Here is a 20,367-nt window from a genome sequence, read left to right as displayed (position 1 = left end):
CACCTGATTAGCCTGTAGCTACCCCAGCGCCTAGTATAGTCAACCACACAAAGTAAGGGCTTAACAGATGCCACAGTTTTTATTATTAAGCAACAATGACCGAGACCCCTTTTATTCCCTCCCCAGGCTGGCCTCTGACAGAAAAAACAACCTCTGGATGTCCACAACACAAATTTTTGTTCTCTTCCCTCCCTCCTCTCCTCCGATCACCAAAGAAACTTGGTTCACATCTCCCTCTCTCCTTTTTGATTATTCATTCTACACCGTAATTTACTATTTTTATCTTCGTTTCCTTGCTCGCAATTAAGCCGAGACACTTGAACATTCCCCTCCTTTCGGCTAAGTGCAGGGCACATTGTCTCTGCTCAGTGGAAAGCGGGTGTGCGCGCGCCTCATGACCGAGGTAGAAAATTATTCACTTTTAAACATTCCCTTTTTACTCCCGGCTATTGGAAATTCATTGTCGTATTTATTGAGCACTTACTGTACGCAGAGCGCTGTACTAGGCGCTTGGAAATGGAAAGGGATGGTTAGAAGATGAATGATTCACTTTGCTGCCCATCAAATGTGATAATACTCAGAGCCTCTGAAAGAAAAAAAGAAACCGTTAGCACCAATTTAACCATTCAGAATCAACCTGAGCTACAATTAATTAATTTTTTTATGGTATTTGTTGAGCACTTACTATGTGTCAAACAGTGTTCTAAGCACTGGGTAGGTACAGGCTGATTAGGTCAGACACTGTTCCTCTCCCACATGGGGTTCACAGTCTAGGTATCAGGAATTGCTACATTGTTTATTATCATTATCATTATTATTATGGTATTTGTTAAGCACATACAGTGCCGAACACTGTTCTAAGCACCGGGGTTGATTCAAGGTAATCAGGTTGTCCCACTCGTGGGGCTCAGAGTCTTAATCCCCATTTTACAGATGAGGTAACTGAGGCACAGAGAAGGTAAGCGGCTTGCCCCAGGTCACACAGCAGACAGGTAGCAGAGCCGGGATTAGAACCCGCGTCCTCCGACTCCCAAGCCCAGGCTCTTTCCACTAAGCCACACTCCCCATGCTGCTGGTGAAGTTAATTTGGCATGTGATATTTATCAACTCTGTGTGTGATTTTAATGGTGAAAACTCCCCTTTTTATACAGTGAAGAGATTATCTCCTCTGTTTAATCAGTGTGCTGGGAAGAATTGAGCGTTTACTTTGTGCTAAACCCTGCTTGAAGATAGACCAACTCTGTCGTATTGTACTCTCCCAAGCGCTTAGTACAGTTCTCACCACACAGTAGGCACTCGATAAATACCTGTGATTGGTTGAACAGATGATCGGACCGGACAAGTCTTAGAGTATCAATCAGTCAGTCGGTGGTACCCCCCGATTAGACTGTGAGCCCGTCATTGGGCAGGGATTGTCTCTATCTGTTGCCAAATTGTACCTTCCAAGCGCTTAGTACAGTGCTCTGCACATAGTAAGCACGCAATAAATACTGTTGAATGGATTTACTGAGCACTCACTGTGTGTAGAGCAGTGTACTAAGCGCTTGGGAGATTCCAAAAGAACCGAGTTGGTAGGCCCATTCCCCGTCCACGAGGAGCTGGCCAGGTCCTCACTGGCCTCCTCGTCTCCCTTGCCGTACAAAGCTCGTGATTCATTCATTCTTTCGATCAGTCGTAGTTATCGAGCGCTTGGCGTGTGCAGAGCCCTGTACTAAGCGCTTGGGAGAGGACAGACAGTAAACAGGCGCGTTGCCTGCCCACAGGGAGCTTACGGTCTGGCAGGGGGAGACAGACATGAATAGAAATAAATAAATACAGATCTGGACATAAGTGGTGTGGGACTGGGAGGGGGTATGAATAAAGGGAGCGAGTCAGGGCGACGCAGAAGGGAGTGGGAGAAGAGGAAAGGGGGGCTCAGTCGGGGAAGGCTTCTCGGAGGAGACGGGCCTTCGGAAAGGCTTTGAAGGCGGGGAGAGTATCAGCTGGGGCATGCTGGTCTCTCCTCAGTGGCTTGTCAGCAGTGCCTCCAGGTTGAAAAGCAGCCTGGCCCAGGGGATAGCCGATGTTGGGGTAGGGATCGTCTCTATCTGTTGCCGAATTGTACTTTCCAAGGGCTTAGCACAGTGCTCTGCACACAGTAAGGGCCCGATCGATACGATCGAGTGAATGAAGAGCGCTCGGGCCTGGGAGTCAGAAGGTGCTGGCTTCTGAGAAGCAGCGTGGCTTAGTGGAAAGAGCCTGGACTTGGGAGTCGGAAGTGGTGGGTTCTAATGCCGCCTCCGCCGCTGATCAACTGGGTGGCTTTGGGCAAGTCTCTTGACTTCTGTGCCTCAGTTATCTCATCTGGAAAATGGAGATTAATACCGTGAGCCCCATGTGGGACAGCCTGATTACTTGTATCTACCCCAGTGCTTAGAACAGTGCTTGGCACATAGTAAGCGCTTAACAAATATTATTATTATTATTATCAATCTCCACTCCGTTACTTGTCTGCTCTGTAACTTCACTTACTCATATGGAAAATGGGGAAAAAGGCCGTGAGCCCCGTGTGTCTTAGCCGATTAGCTTGTATCTACCCCCATTAGTTAGTACGGTGCCTGGGACGATTAGCTTGTATCTACCCCCATTAGTTAGTACGGTGCCTGGGACGTAGTAAGTGCTTAACAGATGCCATAAAAAAAGGTTGGTGAGTTGACTGCATTCCAGAACTCTGTCGTGGGTAATCTTGTCCTGCCATAAACGCTCCGCATTGTTCTCCCTCTATTGTTTTGTGGTATTCATTAAACACTTACTGTGTGTCATTCACCGAACTAAGCGCTGGGGTAAACGTAAGACAGTGGAGTTAGACACGGCCCGCGTGAGGCTCACCTCTTTAACCCCGATTTTCCAGATGAGCTGAGGCCCAGAGAAGTGAGGTGACTTGCCCGAGGTCACCCAGCAGACAAGTGGCAGAGCCGGGATTAGAACCCGGGGCTTAACTATGCCCGTGCTCTTTCCTCGAGGCCACGCTGCTTCTGTGGGTCCTGATGGTGTCGGGTCTGCCCCTGCATTTAGTACAGTGATTGGCATGTAGGAAGCATTTAACGGATACATACCACAGATATCATTATTATAGTTCATATACAAGACAGGTGGAACTGCTCTGGGGGGCTGACTGCGTCTTCTGTGTTATCTCCAGCTCTCACGGCCATAAGAGAGATCGAACACCATATTATTGACCTTCAACTTGGCGGGGAGCCTAGGGCTCCGTTATCACCACGTTCTGTCTCTCGATCTGCTGAAATCAGGCGCGAATATCTCAATAGGCCTGTCTAGCAGCAGGAATTTGTAGCTTCTTTTTCCTCCTTGAACTCTAATAACCGCACGATGAACCGGATTCCTCGGCCCCGTGGTGGGGAACGCGGACCGCGGTATTTATGGCTCTCGCTCAGATTTCCAAATTTTCCATGCATCTCGCAAGCCCCCGGAACTTGAAGAAAGCGATGTTTTTAATTTACCGAAAGGGAGGCGATGGATTTTAATTTTTCACTGGAATTTGAACTGGCCGGGGGAAACTATGTGTGAGTAGAATAGTAGGCGGGGTGGGGGTGGCGGGTGGCGGGGCAGGCCAAGTTTGCAAATAAGTGAGGCAAAGCAACGTGACCTAGTGGAATGGCCTGGGAGTCAGAGGACCTGGGTTCTAATCCTGACTCTTTTGCTTGTCTGCTCTGTGGCCTTGGGCAACTCCTTTCACTTCTCTGTGCCACAATTCCCTCATCTGTAAAATGGGGATTAAGACTGTGAGCCCCATGTGGTTTTAACAGATACCATTGTCAATATTATTATTATTATTGTCGTAGTTATTTTTTAAGTGCTCACTAATGTAGTGTGCTAAGCACTGGGGTAGATAGAAAATAGATGAGATTAAGATTATGCATCATACGGGTTTCACTGTCAAAAGGATCTGAGGAAAAAGCAACAGGAAATCTGTCTTCTTGCAGAGGCTCAGCAACCAGCAGTATCCAGGACATGGTCATCGGTAGAGCAGACAAAGGCCATTATTATTATTATCATCGTTAATAATAATGGTATTGAGTTCTTATTATGTGCCGAGCATTGTGCTGAGCACTGGGAGAGAGCCATAGTAATCAAATCGAACAGTCCCTGTCCCACACAGGGCTCTCTGTGTAAGAGGGAGGGAGAATAGGAGAAATAGAATATCCCTATTTCTACAGATGAGGAAAGGGAGGCCCAGAGAGGTTCAGTGACTTGCCTGAGGTCTCACAGCAGGCGAGGGGCAGAGCCGGGATTAGAACCTGGGTCTTTGGACTCCTAGGCCTAGGCTTTCTCCACTAGGCCACCTTGTCTGGAGGTGGTGGATAAATAATACATTACTGGGGTAGATATACAATAATCAGGTCCCCCATGGGGCTCACAGGTTAAGTAGGAGAAAGATCAGTAATTGAATCCCCATTTTGCAGTTGAGGAAAAAGAAACCGAGGCACAGAGAAGCGAAGTGCCTTGCCCAAGATCACACAGCAGACAAGCAGCAGAGCTGGGATTAGAACCCAGGCCCTCTGGATCCCAGGGATGTGCTCTACCCATTAGGCCACGCTGCTTCCCTTGGGGCAAGACCCTTATTTCCCAGGGAGGAAAAGAGAAGCCCCCGCGGAACTGGGGAATAAGGCATTGGCTCAGCAGGGAAGCCTAATGTGTTCGTTCATTGTCATATTTATCAAGCGCTTACTGTGTGCAGACCACACAGCGCTCGGGCTCCTAAGCGCTCGCGCTCCTAAGCACTCAGGAGAGCACAGTATAACAATAAACAGACATATTCCCTGTTCATTTCCTGAGTTCCTTCAGAGCGTGCAGAGCACTGTGCTAGCTGCTCGGGTGAGGTCAGTAGAAATAAGAGATACGTGCCCTCTAGTCGCCGTCTCCTTCTTCCATCTTCTCCTTCCTCCTCCTCCTCCCCCTTTGTTTCCATTCATTCATTCGGTCCTGTTTATTGAGCGCTTACTGTGTGCAAAACATTCTCCACCCCTCCTTTCCTCTTCACCCGCTCTGTTGCCCACCCCATGCTCAAAGTGACTCAGCGACCCCCCTCGCCCCCCCTTGCTTGAATGAAATCCTTTTTTAAGTGGGTAGAAAGGAGAAGCTTCTGGAAGAGTCCGTCCGTGCGTCCGTCGGTGGGTGGGTGGGTGGGTCCGTCCGTGGGCCGGTGGCGGGGCGGCGGCGACCACCGACCCGTCGGAAGCTCAGCCCCGCGTTGCGGCCTGCAAATCCGGTCAGCCCGGGGCGCGGCGCAAACCGTGTCAGAGGGGCGGCCGGGCCGCAGGGAAGGACTTGGGTGGCCCTCAATCCGAGTCTTCAAAACGAGTCATAAGAGGAGCGGGCAGGAACGGGAAACGACAGGGAAATGACAGTTTTGCCCTTCTTCTTCACTAAGGGGACATTCCAGGGAGGACCAATATGGATTCCTCCTTTTCCTCCCTCCTCCCTCCTCCTCCTCCTTCTTCTCCTCTTTCCCCTCCTCCCCCCACCTTCTCCCTTCTCTTCCCCTCTCCCTCCTCTCCCTTCCTACTTCCTCCTCTTTCCTCCTCTTCCTCTTTCCTCTCCTCTTTCCCTCCCCCTCCACCCTTCTCCTTCCTCTTCCTTTCCCTCCTCCTCCCCTCTTCCACTCTCCTTCCTTCTCCCCTCCCTCCTCCTCCTCTCCCCTTCTACCTCTCTTCCCATCCTCTTCCTCCCCCCTCCTCCCTCCCCCTTTCTCTTTTTCTCATTCTCTCCCCCCTTCTCTCTTTCTCTGTCATTCATTCAATCGTATTTATTGAGCGCTTACTGTGTGCAGAGCACTGTACTAAGCGCTTGGAATGTACAATTCGGCAACAGATAGAGAAAATCCTCAATCCCTGCCCCACATTGGGCTCACAGTCTAAATGGGGGAGACAGAAAACAAAACAAAACAGATCAAAACAAAACAAGTGGTCTGGCGTCAATATCATCAAGATAAATAGAATCATAGATGTATACACATCATTAACAAAATAAATAGAGTAATAAATATATGCACAGCGCGGTGGGGAGGGGAAGGGGGAAGAGCAGAGGGCCGCAGAAGAGGGAATGGGGAGGGGTGGTGGAGCAGTGGGAAAGGGGGGGTCAGTCTGGGAAGGCCTCCCGGAGGAGGTGAGCTCTCAGTAAGGCTTTGAAGAGGGGAAGAGAGTTAGTTTGGTGGACGTGAGGAGGGAGGACATTCCAGGCCAGCGGTAGGACGCGGGCCAGGGGTCGACGGCGGGACAGGCGCGAACGAGGGATCGTGAGGAGGCGAGCGGCGTCAGAGGAGCGGAGTGTACGGGGTGGGCCGGAGAAGGAGAGAAGGGAGGTCTCTCTCACACTCACACACCCAAGTGCAGCAGCAGTGAAGGGGACCTGAGGGGATTTTCTAAGGGCAGCTTCAATCCCCAGCGGCCTGGTGAGGGCCGGCCATGATGGAGTGGGGGCCCACGATGGGAAGAAGGCAGGGAATCCTGGTGGCTTTGCTGCGATGGCAGAGAGGCGAAGTCTTCCTGGTGACTCCGCAGGGTGAAGGCATTCACCGCTACTCCCCCTCGGTTACCAGACGGGACGTAGGGCAGGGCCGTCGGGGCCGTCCGCAGCGGGCAGGATTTGTAGGGGGACAACCCGGTCACCTCCCCGGAGCTGCCGGGGAGAATCGGACTCGTGGCAGGCTTAGCCTGGCGCAGTTTGGGGCTCGCGGTTGGGTGATGCCGCCGATCGATCGCATGGGTTGAAAATGTGATCGGACCCACGGTCTCCCCCGTTTCCCCGAATAAAATCTCACCTCCTCCAGGAAGCCTTCCTGGCCTGATCCCTCACCTCCCCAACCCCTTTGTCTCCCACTGGGTCGGTGGAATCCTCGTCCCCGAAGCCCTTAGCCGCTCACCCCACCAGCACTTATGTACCACACTTTAAACTCTCTTCCCTCCCCCTACTTTGTTTTAGTGTCTGTCTCCCCCACTAGATTGTAAACTCCTTGAGGGCAGGGATCACGTCTACAGACTCCAGGGCACCCCTCCCAAGACCTGATTGCAATGCTCTGCACAGAACAAGTGCTCAGAAAATGCTCTCTTTTTAGTGATTGGTCTTTTTAGCCTAAATTCTAAATACTTTTTTCAAAGGTGAGACCCACCTCTCTACATCAGATCATTTACGTGACACCTGTGTTACTGTGTTGTTGAAAAATTCACACCTGGACCATGATTTTTTTTTCTTCCCACAATTAGAGTTGGCTTTGTGGCGGTGTACGTCCAAATTCCTATGTTGGCATTGAGGATTTCCAACCCTCCCTTTCCCCCATAATTTTTTTTTCCACCCTTGGGCCCCGGGTTTAATTTTAATTTCAGTCCTTGCTGTGTGACCTTGGACGAGTCGCTTCACTTCTCTGGGCCTCAGTTCCCTCATCTGTAAAATGGAGATTAAGACCGTGAGTCCCACGTGGGACGGGGACTGTGTCCAACCCGGTTAGCCTGTCTCTACCCCCGCGCTCAGTACAGTGCCTGGCACTTAGTAAATGCTTAACAGATACCATTAAGAGTGAAAAAATTCCCAGTTCCCCCACCAGGTCCTCCATTTATTTAAGGCGGCGTCCGAAGTCTCTCTGAGAGCCGTGCTAACCTTACCGTTGAAAGAAGAAGAAGCCACCCCGGGATTCACTGTTGCATTTTGTGTTTGTCGTGTCAAGGTGCGCGTTTTGATTTTGGTTTTCATTTTCAATTTAACTCTTTGTTTTCCAGATGAGGGCAGGAGTGCAGTTGACCAAGCAGGTGGTGCACAGATTGTAATTGACCATTTAAGGTCACTGGGCAGTGTAACAGAAACCGCCAATGAGAAGCTCTTGACTGTCTTTTGTGGCATGCTGATGAACTATAGCAATGAGAATGGTAAACAAACCTGAACACTTGCTTTCTGTCTTGGGGAGAAATTCTCAAACACATCCTGCCTAGGGCGGAAGCAAAGGATTTGGAAGAGCAGACCATCACCGACCGATAATTCAGATACAGGGCGGAAAATGCCGGGGGCGGGGGGGGGGGGTTCTGTGAGAGAGAAAGTACAGTTTCCAAAATTCAAAACGGCCCCTTGAAAATAAGCTCTATTTACATCGATGGAATCACTATGTGGTGATGGATTAAAAAGAAAAACCACTTGATTGGCAAACTCACAAAATATTAACATATCACCATTGAATCCCTTTCTTAATTAATTTTGGGTCCTGCTGCTACTAAAAGTATCTTTTACAGCTGGAATATTTTTGCTTAAGATAAAGGTTTCCCTGAGGAAAAAAAATACCCTGCTGGCAAAAATGTTTTCCATTTTCAGATGAGCAGATTTTGAAAGGGTTGTCTTAAACTAGTTCACATGACTCTCACATGGCCCTTGTAATATATTTGTGCTAACAGTTCTTTTTCATCTAAAAAGGGGTTTCTCTAGAAAAAAATATATGGTCATAAGGTACTGTATATAACTAATTCTATTTTCTGATCTAGGGGAAGTCGCCATTAAGATTAGCCAGAAGGTATCCATGTTGAGAGTAATCTGCCTTCTGTCCTGATATATATAGAGAGAGAGAGTCTCTTTCTCTGTCTCTCTCCTCATGCTGAAAGTAGTCCCCAGGTGAGGGGCTCATACACGGCAGGGCAAGTGGAGTCAGGGCAGTGACAGAGAGGGAAAGGTCCAGGGGCCTGGACCAGTTCAAGGCTCCTGGCAGCATTGGGAAGAGTCATTATAGCACTGGTGGAGGGGAGAGGGAAGGGAACCAAACTACCTGGAACCAGGCCTAGTGAGAGAGACAGAGAGAGACAGAGAAAGGTGAAGGAGTGGGATGGAAGGGGGGAGGGAGGGAAGAGGAAAGGGAGGGGAGAGAGAGGGGTGGAAGGAGAGAAAGAGGGAGGGAGAGAGAAGGAAAGAAAGGGAGAGGGAGGGAGGGAAGGAAAGGGGTAGAAGGGGAAAGAGGAAAGGGAGGGAGAGGGTTGGAAAGAGGGAAGGAAAGGGATAGAAAGGGGGAGGGAGAGAAGGAAAGGGGTGGAAGGGGAAAGAGGGAAGGGAGGGAGAGGGTTGAAAGGAGAGACAGAGGAAGGGAAGGAGAGAGAGGGGAGGGAGGGAAGAGAAAGGGGGAGGCAAAGAAAGGGATAGAAGGGGAGAAAGAGAGCCGAAGGGAAGGAGAGGGCTGGAAGGGAAGAAAGGGAGAGAGGAGAGGGAGGAGTCTGACCAACTTCTTCATGAATGTAGCTAAGTACTGAGATGAGTTGTTTTCCTGTCTTCTGCCTAGTTGACGAATCAAGATTTACCTATTTGCCTCACAGAATTAATTCGCAACTGTTTCTCTTCAGCTCTTATTTACTACCGCTGTCACTGGTACCATTTCCTTCTCGCAGGTTCTGTCCCAAAGTCTTCCCTGACCGGAGCAAGCCTTATTCATCCATTCCCAGTCATCTTGATTATTCAGAGAGTAATTGTCCTCTTGCGGGCTTTTTATCCGGGGATTTTCTGATTCTCAGTTGTTTCTCTAATTAGCACTTCTCTTGGTGTGAACGGTTCTGGCAGTGTCTGGTCATTGTGGCCTGGAGCCCGGCTTGGTACCCAAGAAGCTACACAAACTCCTTCAGGCCGCTAAAGGGCCACTCGACAAAGCAGTATCACACAGTACACTAAATAAACTTAAGGTCCCACGAAGTTGCCGCTGCTTCCAAAAGCGGCTGTTAGAAATCAGGGGGATTTAGGAGCAGGAACTGTTTTGCAGGATCTAGAAGCGGGAGCTGTTTTGCAGTGCCTGCTCAGTGAGGAAATTCTTCCATATAGAGTGTTTTATTTCAGGAATATTTCACTTGTCTGTGTTTTTCCATTTCTTTCCTGATGTCCCGCTGGACCTGCTATGCCGTCAGCTTCTTCATTCTCCTTTTTTTAAAAAAAAAAACCCCAAACCAGAATTTAAGTGCTTACTATATACCAAGCACTGTACTAAGCGCTCAAGGAGATACAAGGTTGGACATAGCCCAGGCTCACATTCTTAATCCCCATTTTACAGATAAGGTAACTGAGGCCCAGACTAATGAAGTGACTTGCCCAAGACCTAGCAGACAAATGACAGAAGTGGGATTAGAACCCAGGTCCTCTGACTTCCAGACCCATGCTGTGTCACACTGCTTCTTGTGGGTCATTCATTCATATTTATTGAGCGTCTACTGTTGTGCAGAGCACTGTACTAAGCGCTTGAGAAGTACAATTTGGCGACAAATAGAGACAATCCCTACCCGACGGGCTCACAGCCCACACTGAGACCTAGTGAGCCTCAAGAGTGGTAGGGCCAGCGCTTAGCAAAGTGCTTGGCAAATAGTAAGCGCTTAACAAATACCGTAATAATCACCGTGCCTCTTGACGCAGTAATTGGTACGCAGGTGGAATTTGTTACTGTTGAAGCTGTGCGGGCCATAAGTAGCAGGAGGTTCCAGGTGGGTTTGGTAGCTTAGCTCTTTCGTCATTATTTCACACTGAAGCGAGGGATGTTACGCGTAAGCTCCATCTGAAACTAGGAAGGATCGGTTATCCAAGCGGGGGAACCATCTCATGGTAACCATAATAATAATAATAATCATAATAATGGTATTGGTTAAGTGCTTACTATGTGCCAAGCTCTTTCCTGAATGCTGGGGTAGGTACATGGCTAGAAAAGCCCTGGTTAGAGAAGCAGCGTGGCTTAAAGGGAAGAGCCCGGGCTGGGGCGTCAGAGGTCGTGGATTCTAATGCCGGCTCCGCTAGTTGTCAGCTGTGTGGCCTTGGGCAAGTCACTTCACTTTTCTGTGCCTCAGTTGCCTCATCTATAAAATGGGGATTAAGACTGCGAGCACCAAGTGGGACAACGTGATGACCTCGCATCTACCCCAGCACTTAGAACGGTGCTCGACACATAGTAAGGGCTTAACGAATACCACCATTACTATTATTTGTTATTACATGATCGTCAGGTCCCACGTGGTTATCGATCAACCAATGGTATTTATTGAGCACTTACTGTGTGCAGAGCACTGTACTTCTTGGGAGAAGGCAATATAAAAGAGTCGATATTCCCTGCCCACGACGAATTTACAGCCTAGAGTATTCTCACTGATTACTCAAGTTGAAAAAAACCATCCCTGGTTTTCTTGCCCAATGTCAAACAGACTTCTGCCCTTCACTGGAAGAGGAAGCAGGGAGAGGAATCTTCAAAGAGCACTCAGTGGTGGGGGTTTTTTGTTGTTTTGGTGTGTTTCTAATGGTATTCGTTAAGCATTTATTCTGTGTCAGGCACTGTAGTAAGCACTGGGATAGCTACAAGCTAATGGGGTTGGACACACATGGGGCTCACAGTCTTAATCCCCATTGTACAGATGAGGCAACTGAGGCCCAGCACAAAATTGACTTGCCCAAGGTCACACAAGTGTTAGAGGCGATATTAGAACCCAAGTGTTAAGGAAGCAAAACAGCAAAGTAGAGTTGTGTTTCCTTTTACCTGAGTTAGACCAGATTTGTATCAGGGGAGAAGTGGCATTTTAGGTTAGAATAGATAATACGGTGGAAGGGCTACGAGCTTATCGTGTGGGCTGGAAAGCTTCTGTTCGTTGCTGTATCGTCGTCTCCCAAGCGCTTAGTACAATGCTTTGCACACAGCAAGCACTCGATAAATACGATGGAATGAATGAGGGCTTCCATTAGCAGCCTGCCGGGGAGTCACAGAAACTACATTCTGCTGTAAAATGGGGATTAAGACTGTGAGCCCCACGTGCGACAGGGACTGTGTCCAACCTGATTACCTTGTATCAACCCCAGCGCTTAACTCAGTGCCTGACACAGAGTAAGCGCTTAACAAATACTGTTATTATTATTGTTGTTATTATTATTCCTCCTTGCTAAAACTGTTTCTGGGTTTGGTGGAGTAAGCCGTGGTTGTGCAGCACACTGTTGCCAGCAGAGGGAACTCTGTAAAACCATTGTATGCACAATACAGTGTCAGATTGTTCAGGGAAAATCTTGCTTTTCAGGATAAAATCCATCAATCGTTGGTATTTATTGAGCGCTTAATAATAATAATGTTGGTATTTGTTAAGCGCTTACTATGTGCCGAGCACTGTTCTAAGCGCTGGGGTAGACATAGGGGAATCAGGTTGTCCCACGTGGGGCTCACAGTCTTAATCCCCATTTTACAGATGAGGGAACTGAGGCCCAGAGAAGTTAAGTGACTCGCCCACAGTCACACAGCCGACAAGTGGCAGAGCTGGGATTCGAACTCATGAGCCCTGACTCCAAAGCCCGTGCTCTTTCCACTGAGCCACGCTGCTTCTCCACTGTGCAGAGCACTGTACTGAGCGCTTGGCATCTACAATTCGGCAACAGATAAAGGGCATCCCTGACCGATGATGGGCTCGCTGACTCATAGGGGGAGATGGACAGCAGGGCAAAATAGAACGAAACAAAAACAGGACATTAACACGATAAATAGAATCAACGGGATGTAACAAAATAAATAGGGTAATAAATAACATGTACAAATGAGCACAGTACTATCTGCAGAGCACTGTACTAAGCGCTTGGGAGAGTCTGATATAACCGAGCAGCGTGACATAGTGAAGAGAGCATGGCCTTGGGATTCATTCATCCATTCAGTCGTATTTATTAGTAATAATAGTAATGTTGCTATTTGTTAAGCGCTTACTACGTGCCAAGCACTGTTAAAAGCCCCGGGGTAGATACCAGGGAATCAGGTTGTCCCACGTGGGGCTCACAGTTTTCATCCCCATTTTACAGATGAGGGAACTGAAGGCATAGAGAAGTGAAGAGACTTGCCCAAGGTCACCCAGCTGACAAGTGGACGAGCTGGAATTAGAACCCATAGCCTCTGACTCCCAAGCCCGGGAGCTTTCCACTAAGTCACGCCGCTTCTCATGATTGCTGAGCGCTTACTGTGTGCCGAGCACCGTACTAAGCGCTTGGAATGTACAATTCGGCCACAGATAGACAATCCCTGCCCAACAGTGGGCTCACGGTCTAAAAGGGGGGAGGCAACAAAACAAAACAAGTAGTCAGGAATCAAAATAAATAGAATCGCAGATATAATAATGTTGGTATTTAAGCGCTTACTATGTGCAGAGCACTGTTCTAAGCGCTGGGGCAGATACAGGGTAATCGGGTCGTCCCACGAGAGGCTCACAGTTAATCCCCATTTTACAGATGAGGTAACTGAGGCACAGAGAAGTTAAGTGACTCGCCCACAGTCACACAGCTGACAAGTGGCAGAGCCGGGAGTCGAACTCATCACCTCTGACTCCGAAGCCCAGGCTCTTTCCACTGAGCCACGACACATCATTAACAAAATAGAGTAATAATATATACAAATATGCTCAAGGGCTAGGGGGATGGGAAGGGAGTAGAGCAGAGAGAGGGAGAAGGGGGAATGGGGAGGGGAGAAGGGGTGGAGGGAAAGGGAGGGCTCAGTCTGGGAAGGCCTCCTGGAGGAAGTGAGCTCTCAGTAGGGCTTTGGGAGTCAGAAGGACCTGGATTCTTACCCCGGCTCATCTGCTGTGACGCCAAGTCCCTTCACTTCTCTGGGCCTCAGTTCCCTCATCTGGAAAATGGGGATTAAGACTGTGAGCCCCATGCGGGACACAGACTGTGTCCAACCTGTTTTAGCTTGTCTCTACCTCAGCGCTTAGAACAGTGCTTAACATATAGTAAGCGCTTAAATACCATCGTTATTCTTATTTGATAAGTTCCCGTCCCACAACGAGCTCACTCAATCAGATCTATTTCTCCAAAGATGTGGAACTAATTCGACTCACAGGGTGTGCGTAGTTTTACCCACAGAGAAGTTTGTTCATTCAGTCATATTTATTGAGCGCTTACTGTGTGCAGAGTGCTGTACTAAGCGCTTGAAGTTTATTCCAGGCAAATAATAGTGTGTATCAAAAATGAACCTCACCCCCAGAGATCCTTACCTTACTATGGGGAAAAATATTCAACAATGAAGTGAAACAGCCCCTTTGGTGTTTTGAGATCGAGACTCGTCCACTGCATTTAAATTTGATGGTTATCTTCGGATCATCCTGGACTGCTATGCTATCACTCACTTTCCAGTTATTAAAATTCCCTAGGTAGCTGTGTGTGTCTAACGTAACCACTTTAATTGGGGTTTTTTGGAAGGATCCTATCTGTCAACTCTACTGTAATAATAATAATAACGATGGTATTTGTTAAGGGCTTACTATGGGTCAGGCACCTTTCTAAGCACTGGGGTAGATACAGTCGAATTAAGTTGGACACATTCCCTGTCCCACATGGGGCTAACATTATTGTAATAATAATAATAATAAGTAGTAGTATTATTATGGTATTTGTTAAGCACTTAAAAATAAGCCAGACTCTCCCAAGAACTTAGTGAAGTGCTCTGCACACAGTAAGCGTTCCATAAATACCACCGATTGACTGAGAAAGCAATCCAATTTTAGTCTGGCCTTTGAAACTAGGGAGTCATCATTTAGTAGCAGATTTCTTTCTCATAGGAGGCCTGAATTTTGTCTTTTCTGACCTTCGTGGAACAGAATAGGCAGGGCTTTTCAGGCTCTTGTATTACTCGATTTAAATCTGTCAAAGGAAGAGGAATATGGAGAGGAGGAGGATTGTGAAACCATGAAAAAGCCTTGACAGTAGAAAGAAGGAATGCTTTTCTAACAATCGTGCCGGGTCTTCGGGTACATTTGACCAGCTAGCCAAGTTAGAGCCTCCTTCTGACCTCACTGATAATGTTGTGTTTTAATCCCGAGTCTGATCTCGGAAACATGTACTTATCTCAGTGCTTAGCACGCAGTAGGTGCTTAGCAAATCCCCTGATTATTATTAGAAAGGGGGCAGGGGAAGAATTTGGTATGCAAGTCCTCTGCATGCAGGGAATTCACCCACGCAAAGGAAGAAATGAGGCCTATTGGAAAAAGTGACAGAATGTAAAGTAGGAGGGAGAATAGGTATTTCATCCCCATTTTACAGGTGAGGAAACTCATGTCCCTAGGTTGTCACCGGCCCAAAGCACCCAGCAGGCAAGTGGTAGAGTCAGAATTAAAAGCCAGCACCTCTCGCTTCCTTCTCCCGGGAAGGGGAGTGTCCACCCTGGCCCCGGTTGGAATGGGGCCAGCCAGAGCTAACCCTGGGAAGCCCGTTTGTCGTCTAGAAGAGAAGGCACCCGTTCCGTGGTGGGGGGGGGTGGTTGTAAATGGAATTTGTTGAGTGTATTAAGCGCTAGGGTGGGTAGGAGTCACAGGTCGGACACAGTTCACGTCCCACACGGGGCTCAGTCTTAATCCCCATTTTGACAGATGAGGGAACTGAAGCCCAGTGAAGTTAGCTGTCCAAAGTCACAGAGCACACAAATGTCGGAGCTGGGATTAGAACCCAAGTCCTTCTGACTTCCAGGTCCGGGCTCTATCCACTAGGCCACACTGCTGCTGAGCCCATCTCTGCTTAACTGCCTTTCCGTCTCCTAGGATGCTTGTACCTCTCTTTCTCTGTCACTTCGGAGACCTAACGCTCTTTGTAATGTGGGAAATATTCAGGGGGAACAGTACTGGAAAATAAACCACTTTCTTTTTAAGCTAGGGTGACTAAAGAGTCACAGGAAATAGCCTTCTGCCGCCAGACCCATAGGAACAATGACTTCTTCATCTTTTCCATTCTTCAGTAGGTCACGGAAACTATCCTTTTTCTGTTCTTTTTTTTTTTTTTGGTCTAAACCTGCTTTTTTTTTCTTAAGCTTTTCAGTGTCTACTTGATTTCCCGTAGCACCATATGGCTCCTCCACCCTCTCTCATTTACATACATGTTTATTCTTTACGCCGTCTGAAAAATCTTGCCGCTCTTTCAAGGCCCCCTCGTTCCTCCGACTCTGCCGTAGCCAGCTTGGCCCGTGAGATATAGCGTGTGAACCATTTTGGTCTTTTGGCTCTGTTGGTCACTGGGAAAATCCGGGTGCCCTTCTGGTAGATTAGACAGATTCGGAACCTTAAACAAAAAACAACTAGAAACCTCTCCATTTTTGTCAGAATTAGAGGTGACCCATTGAGCACCCCGGCGCTTTGTCGAAAGCCGTTGGCAGTTTGGTTGACCGGCTACCCTCATTCAACTGGTCTTTTCTCTTTTGCAGATTCCTTGCAGGCTCAGCTCATCAATATGGGCGTCATTCCAACGTTAGTGAAATTGTTGGGCGTCCATTACCAAAACTCTGCCCTCACGGAAATGTGCCTCGTTGCTTTTGGCAATTTAGCAGAACTCGGTAAGTCCTGAGCCTTGAGGTAAAAAGATGTCGTCAGTGCCATCGATCCATGAATCAAATAATCAGTGGTATTTATTGAGCGCTTGCTGTGTGCCGAGCAGCGTACTAAGCACTTGGGAGAGTACAGTATAATGATGTAACAGACACATTCCCTTTCCTCAGCGAGTGTACAGTCTAGCGTTTTGCTGTGAGTGTCTGGGTCGCTGTGGGTGATTCTCTCATGTCCGAGAAAGACTTATCAAGTACATTGAGTTTAGCAGCATTTTTCATTCCTCGTCTTTAACGGCAAACTTCACGAGATCCGGCTTTTATATCCGTCATGCTTTCTGTGCATTAAACTGTCACCTTCCGATACTCTAATGTAGATAGCGCGTGCTATTGAATGGGTTTTGGAGGTTTTTATAGGAACGGTCTTCCGTCACAGGATTTCTTCCAACCCTTGGATCTCCTAGGAAGGTTCATCAGCCTCTGGCCGAATCGTCCACGAAGAACGCGGGGCTCCAGGGCTTCTCGGGGCTGTTTGGGAAAGGGATTTTGAAGCAGCGGTAGCTGAAGTTAGAACAATTAGGGAAGAATCCTTTGGAACAGCTCTGCCTTCTACACTAGCTGTCACTACATGGTGTGGGAAAATGGGAAAACAGGCTTTTGTTTTCACACGCTTCTTAAGACTGGAGATGGGGTTTTTCCAAAGTGAAGGATTTCTTAGGACAGTGTTAGTGAAATGTATTCTTGAATTGAGTGGACAACTCTAGCGATGATCTACCTGTAATAATAATAATGTATTTGTTAAACGCTTGCTGTTTGGTGTCATTTGGGGTCTCCTCCACTCCCGACACTTCTGTCCATATAATAATAATAATTGTGGTATTTCCTAAGCGCTTAGTATGTGCCAGACACTGTAGTAAGCAAATGGGTTAGATGAATTGGGGATGAATAAAGGGAGCAAGTCAGGGTAACGCAGAAGGGAGTGGGAAGAGAGGAAAGGAGGGCTTAGTCAGGGAAGGCCTCTTGGAAGAGATGGGCCTTTAATAAGGCTTTGAAGCAGGGAAGGATAATTGTCTGTTGGATATGAAGAGGGAGGGCATTCCGGGTCAGAGGCAGGACGTGGGCCAGAGGTTGGCGGCGAGAGAGACAATATCTAGGTACAGTGAGAAGGTTGGAATCAGAGGAGCCAGGTTTGGGGGCTAGGGTGTAGTAGCAGAGCTTTGAGGCGGATGAGTGCTTTAAAACCGATAATATCGGTCTCCCCCTCTAGATAATAAGCTCCTTGAAGGCAGGGATTGTGCCTACCTACTCTATTGTACTATCCCGGGTGCTAAGAACAGCACTCTGTTCAGAATAGGTGTTCAACAAATACCAATGATTGATTCTGATCCATAGCTGACTGTTACAGTAACAGCCATCTGTGCATTGAGACCTCTCTGAAGAGGAAAAGCCACTTTTGCTGATTTGTTTCTGCTTCGGTTTTCTTGAAGGGGGATAAGGAAACGGCATTCTCGTGCCCGCCCCAGATGTCTGCGATTTCCAAAGCGAAGGAAGCGGTAGTTTAGAATTGCAGGACAGCTTCATTCGTGATTGCCGGGAGATGGAGCCAGGGTCGGAGGAGAGGGCGAGATAGCAGAGCAGCTCCGTAAAGGGCCCGGAATGATGGGAAGTTGGACTTTCCTCTAGTCCCCAAGAGGGGACAAAAGGAGGTGAATCGGCAACGGAACCCAAATTGAATTCAGGTTGCCATTGCGGGCTCAGAATGTGAAGAGCCCGAAGCTATCTGCTCCCAGTTAGAGGGGTCCCGGCTGTGCCAGCCCACTCATTCTGCCCCTCAGAGTCTTTCTGCCTTGGTCTTTGAAAACAAGGTTGCTCTTTGCCTCCTGGAAGCAATTCTGACGCTCAGGCGTTGGGTGATGATAAAACTTGCGGGATTTAAGTGCTTACTCCGTAGCTTACTCCGTGCCAGGCCCCGAGGAAGGTATAGGCTGAGCAGATCAGGCACTATCTCCATTCCTTATGGAGCTCATCGGCATCTGTCAGATGGGGATTTAGAGTGTGAGCCCCAAGTGAGACATGAACTGTGTCCTATCCGATTTGCCTGTATCCACCCCCAGCGCTTAGTACAGTGCCTGGCACACAGTACGCGCTTAAAAAATACCACTCCTATTGTTATTCTTACTATTATTATTGCAGCCAGTGGAAGTCTGGGATGAATTTTCCATCAAATTGGGGGGCTCATCATCAGTGGTATTTATTGAGTGCTCATGTGTGCAGAGCACAGGCAATTACTGTCCCCCTCTTCAAAGCCTTAATTGAAGGCACATCTCCCCCAAGAAGCCTTCCCTAAGCCCCACCTTTCCTCTTTTCTCACTCCCTTTATTCATCACCCCTCCCCGCCTCCCAGCCCCACAGCAGCTATATACCTATCTGTAATTTATGTATATCAACGTCCCTCTGTCCGTCTCCCCCTCCAGACTGTAAGCTTATGGTGGTCAGAGAATGTGTCCGTTTATTGTTGTATCGTACTCTCCTAAGTGCTTAATACCAGTACTCTGCACACAGTAAACACTCAATACGATTGAATACTAGGCCTTCCCAGACTAAGCCCCCCTTTTCCTCAGCTCCCCCTTCCCCCATCCTACCCCGACTTGCTCCCTCTGCTCTACTCCCCCACCCCACGGCACTTATGTATATATGTACATATCTACAATTCTATTTATATTGACTGTTTTACTTGTTCTGATGTGCATATATATCTATAATTATATTTATTTATATCGGTGCTGTTGATGCCTGTTTACTTGTTTTGATGTCTGTCTCCCCCTTTCTAGACTGTGAACCCTGTTGTGGGCAGGGATTGTCTCTCTTTGTTGCTGAATTGTACTTTCCAAGCACTTAGTACAGTACTCGGCACACACTAAGCGCTCAATAAATCCGATTGAACGAATGAATGAATATAGCAATGAACAGACCCTGCCCACATTGAGCTTAAAGTCTAGAGAAGAGAGGAGAGATGTCTCCATCCACCTGGGCTTGGTTGGACCTCACTGAAATGCTCCGTGAGAAAGGAAGGAGGGAAGAGCTGGTGTGACACCTCACTCCCACACTCCTTGCTCCTCCCCACACCACTGCTCTGGCTTGGACTTTCTTCCCCTCCCACCCCCCTAACTTCCCTCGAGGAGACAGCGTGGATAAAACCCGAAAAACCCCTCCCTTCCACCGCGCTTGGGTACCCCAGCCCCTCAATCGTGAAGCTGAGACTCCCTTCCCGGTCTAGGCAGCGACCGGCCACCCGCGAGCGGAGACGGTCCAGCTGCACAGACTCGGGGGGATCCACACTGACCGCACCCCCAAAAGAGCCCTCATCAAATCCCGGCTCTGCCACTTGTCACCTGTATGACTGTGGGCAAGTCACTTCACTTCTCTGTGCCTCAGTTCCCTCATCTGGAAAATGGGGATTAAGACTTTGAGCCTCACCTGGGGCAATGTGATTACCCTGTATCCCCTCAGCACTTAGAACAGTGCTCTGCACATAGTAAGCGCTTAACAAATACCAACATTATTATTATCGATCTCTGCACGATCACCCACAGGCCTTTCCGAGTCAGTCATTTTAGCCAGAAGGCAATAAATCTCTCCCTCCCTATCTCTGTACTTTGACTGTCGCTCTGGATGCCTCTTCATCACGTTGCCGAACTTTTATTCTTACGACCCCGAAACTTAATTCAGATGAGACTATTTTTCTGAAACGCTCAGACATCTTTTTCATCCGGTGATTCGCCGGAGGCTTGTTTCTGTCTCGAAAGAGGGTTTGCAGAGAAGCAGCACGGAGTGGTGGATAGAACACAGCCTGGGAAACAAAAGTTTGTGAGTTCTAATCCTGGCTCTGCCACTTGTCTGATGTGGGACTTTGGGCAAGTCACTTCACTTCTCTCTGCCTCAGTGACCTCATCTGTAAAATGGGAGTTGAGACTGTGAGCCCCAGGTGGGACAGGGACTGTGTCCAACCCGATTTGCTTGTATCCACCTCAACGCTTAGAACAGCGCCTGGCACACAG

The 20,367-nt window shown here is 48.3% G+C and overlaps 1 protein-coding gene across 3 annotated transcripts in view; it reads left to right on the top strand.

Moving 5' to 3' along the window:
* The window catches only part of RAP1GDS1 (Rap1 GTPase-GDP dissociation stimulator 1), an 89,639-nt gene that overhangs the window by 53,278 nt on the left and 15,994 nt on the right, over positions 1-20,367 (top strand). For 2 of the 3 annotated variants that reach the window (XM_029077010.2, XM_029077009.2), the window contains exons 5-6: positions 7,770-7,916; positions 16,193-16,321. In XM_029077010.2, coding sequence (XP_028932843.1) covers positions 7,770-7,916; positions 16,193-16,321 — 276 coding nt within the window. The remainder of the gene's footprint in view (positions 1-7,769; positions 7,917-16,192; positions 16,322-20,367) is intronic. The other variant, XM_029077011.2, reaches the window with a different exon arrangement.

Source organism: Ornithorhynchus anatinus, chromosome 12 (assembly GCF_004115215.2).
Source record: "Ornithorhynchus anatinus isolate Pmale09 chromosome 12, mOrnAna1.pri.v4, whole genome shotgun sequence".
In the NCBI taxonomy this organism is placed as follows: domain Eukaryota; kingdom Metazoa; phylum Chordata; class Mammalia; order Monotremata; family Ornithorhynchidae; genus Ornithorhynchus; species Ornithorhynchus anatinus.
Note: the sequence above shows the minus strand (reverse complement) of the source record. Positions and strands in the feature narration are given on the sequence as shown.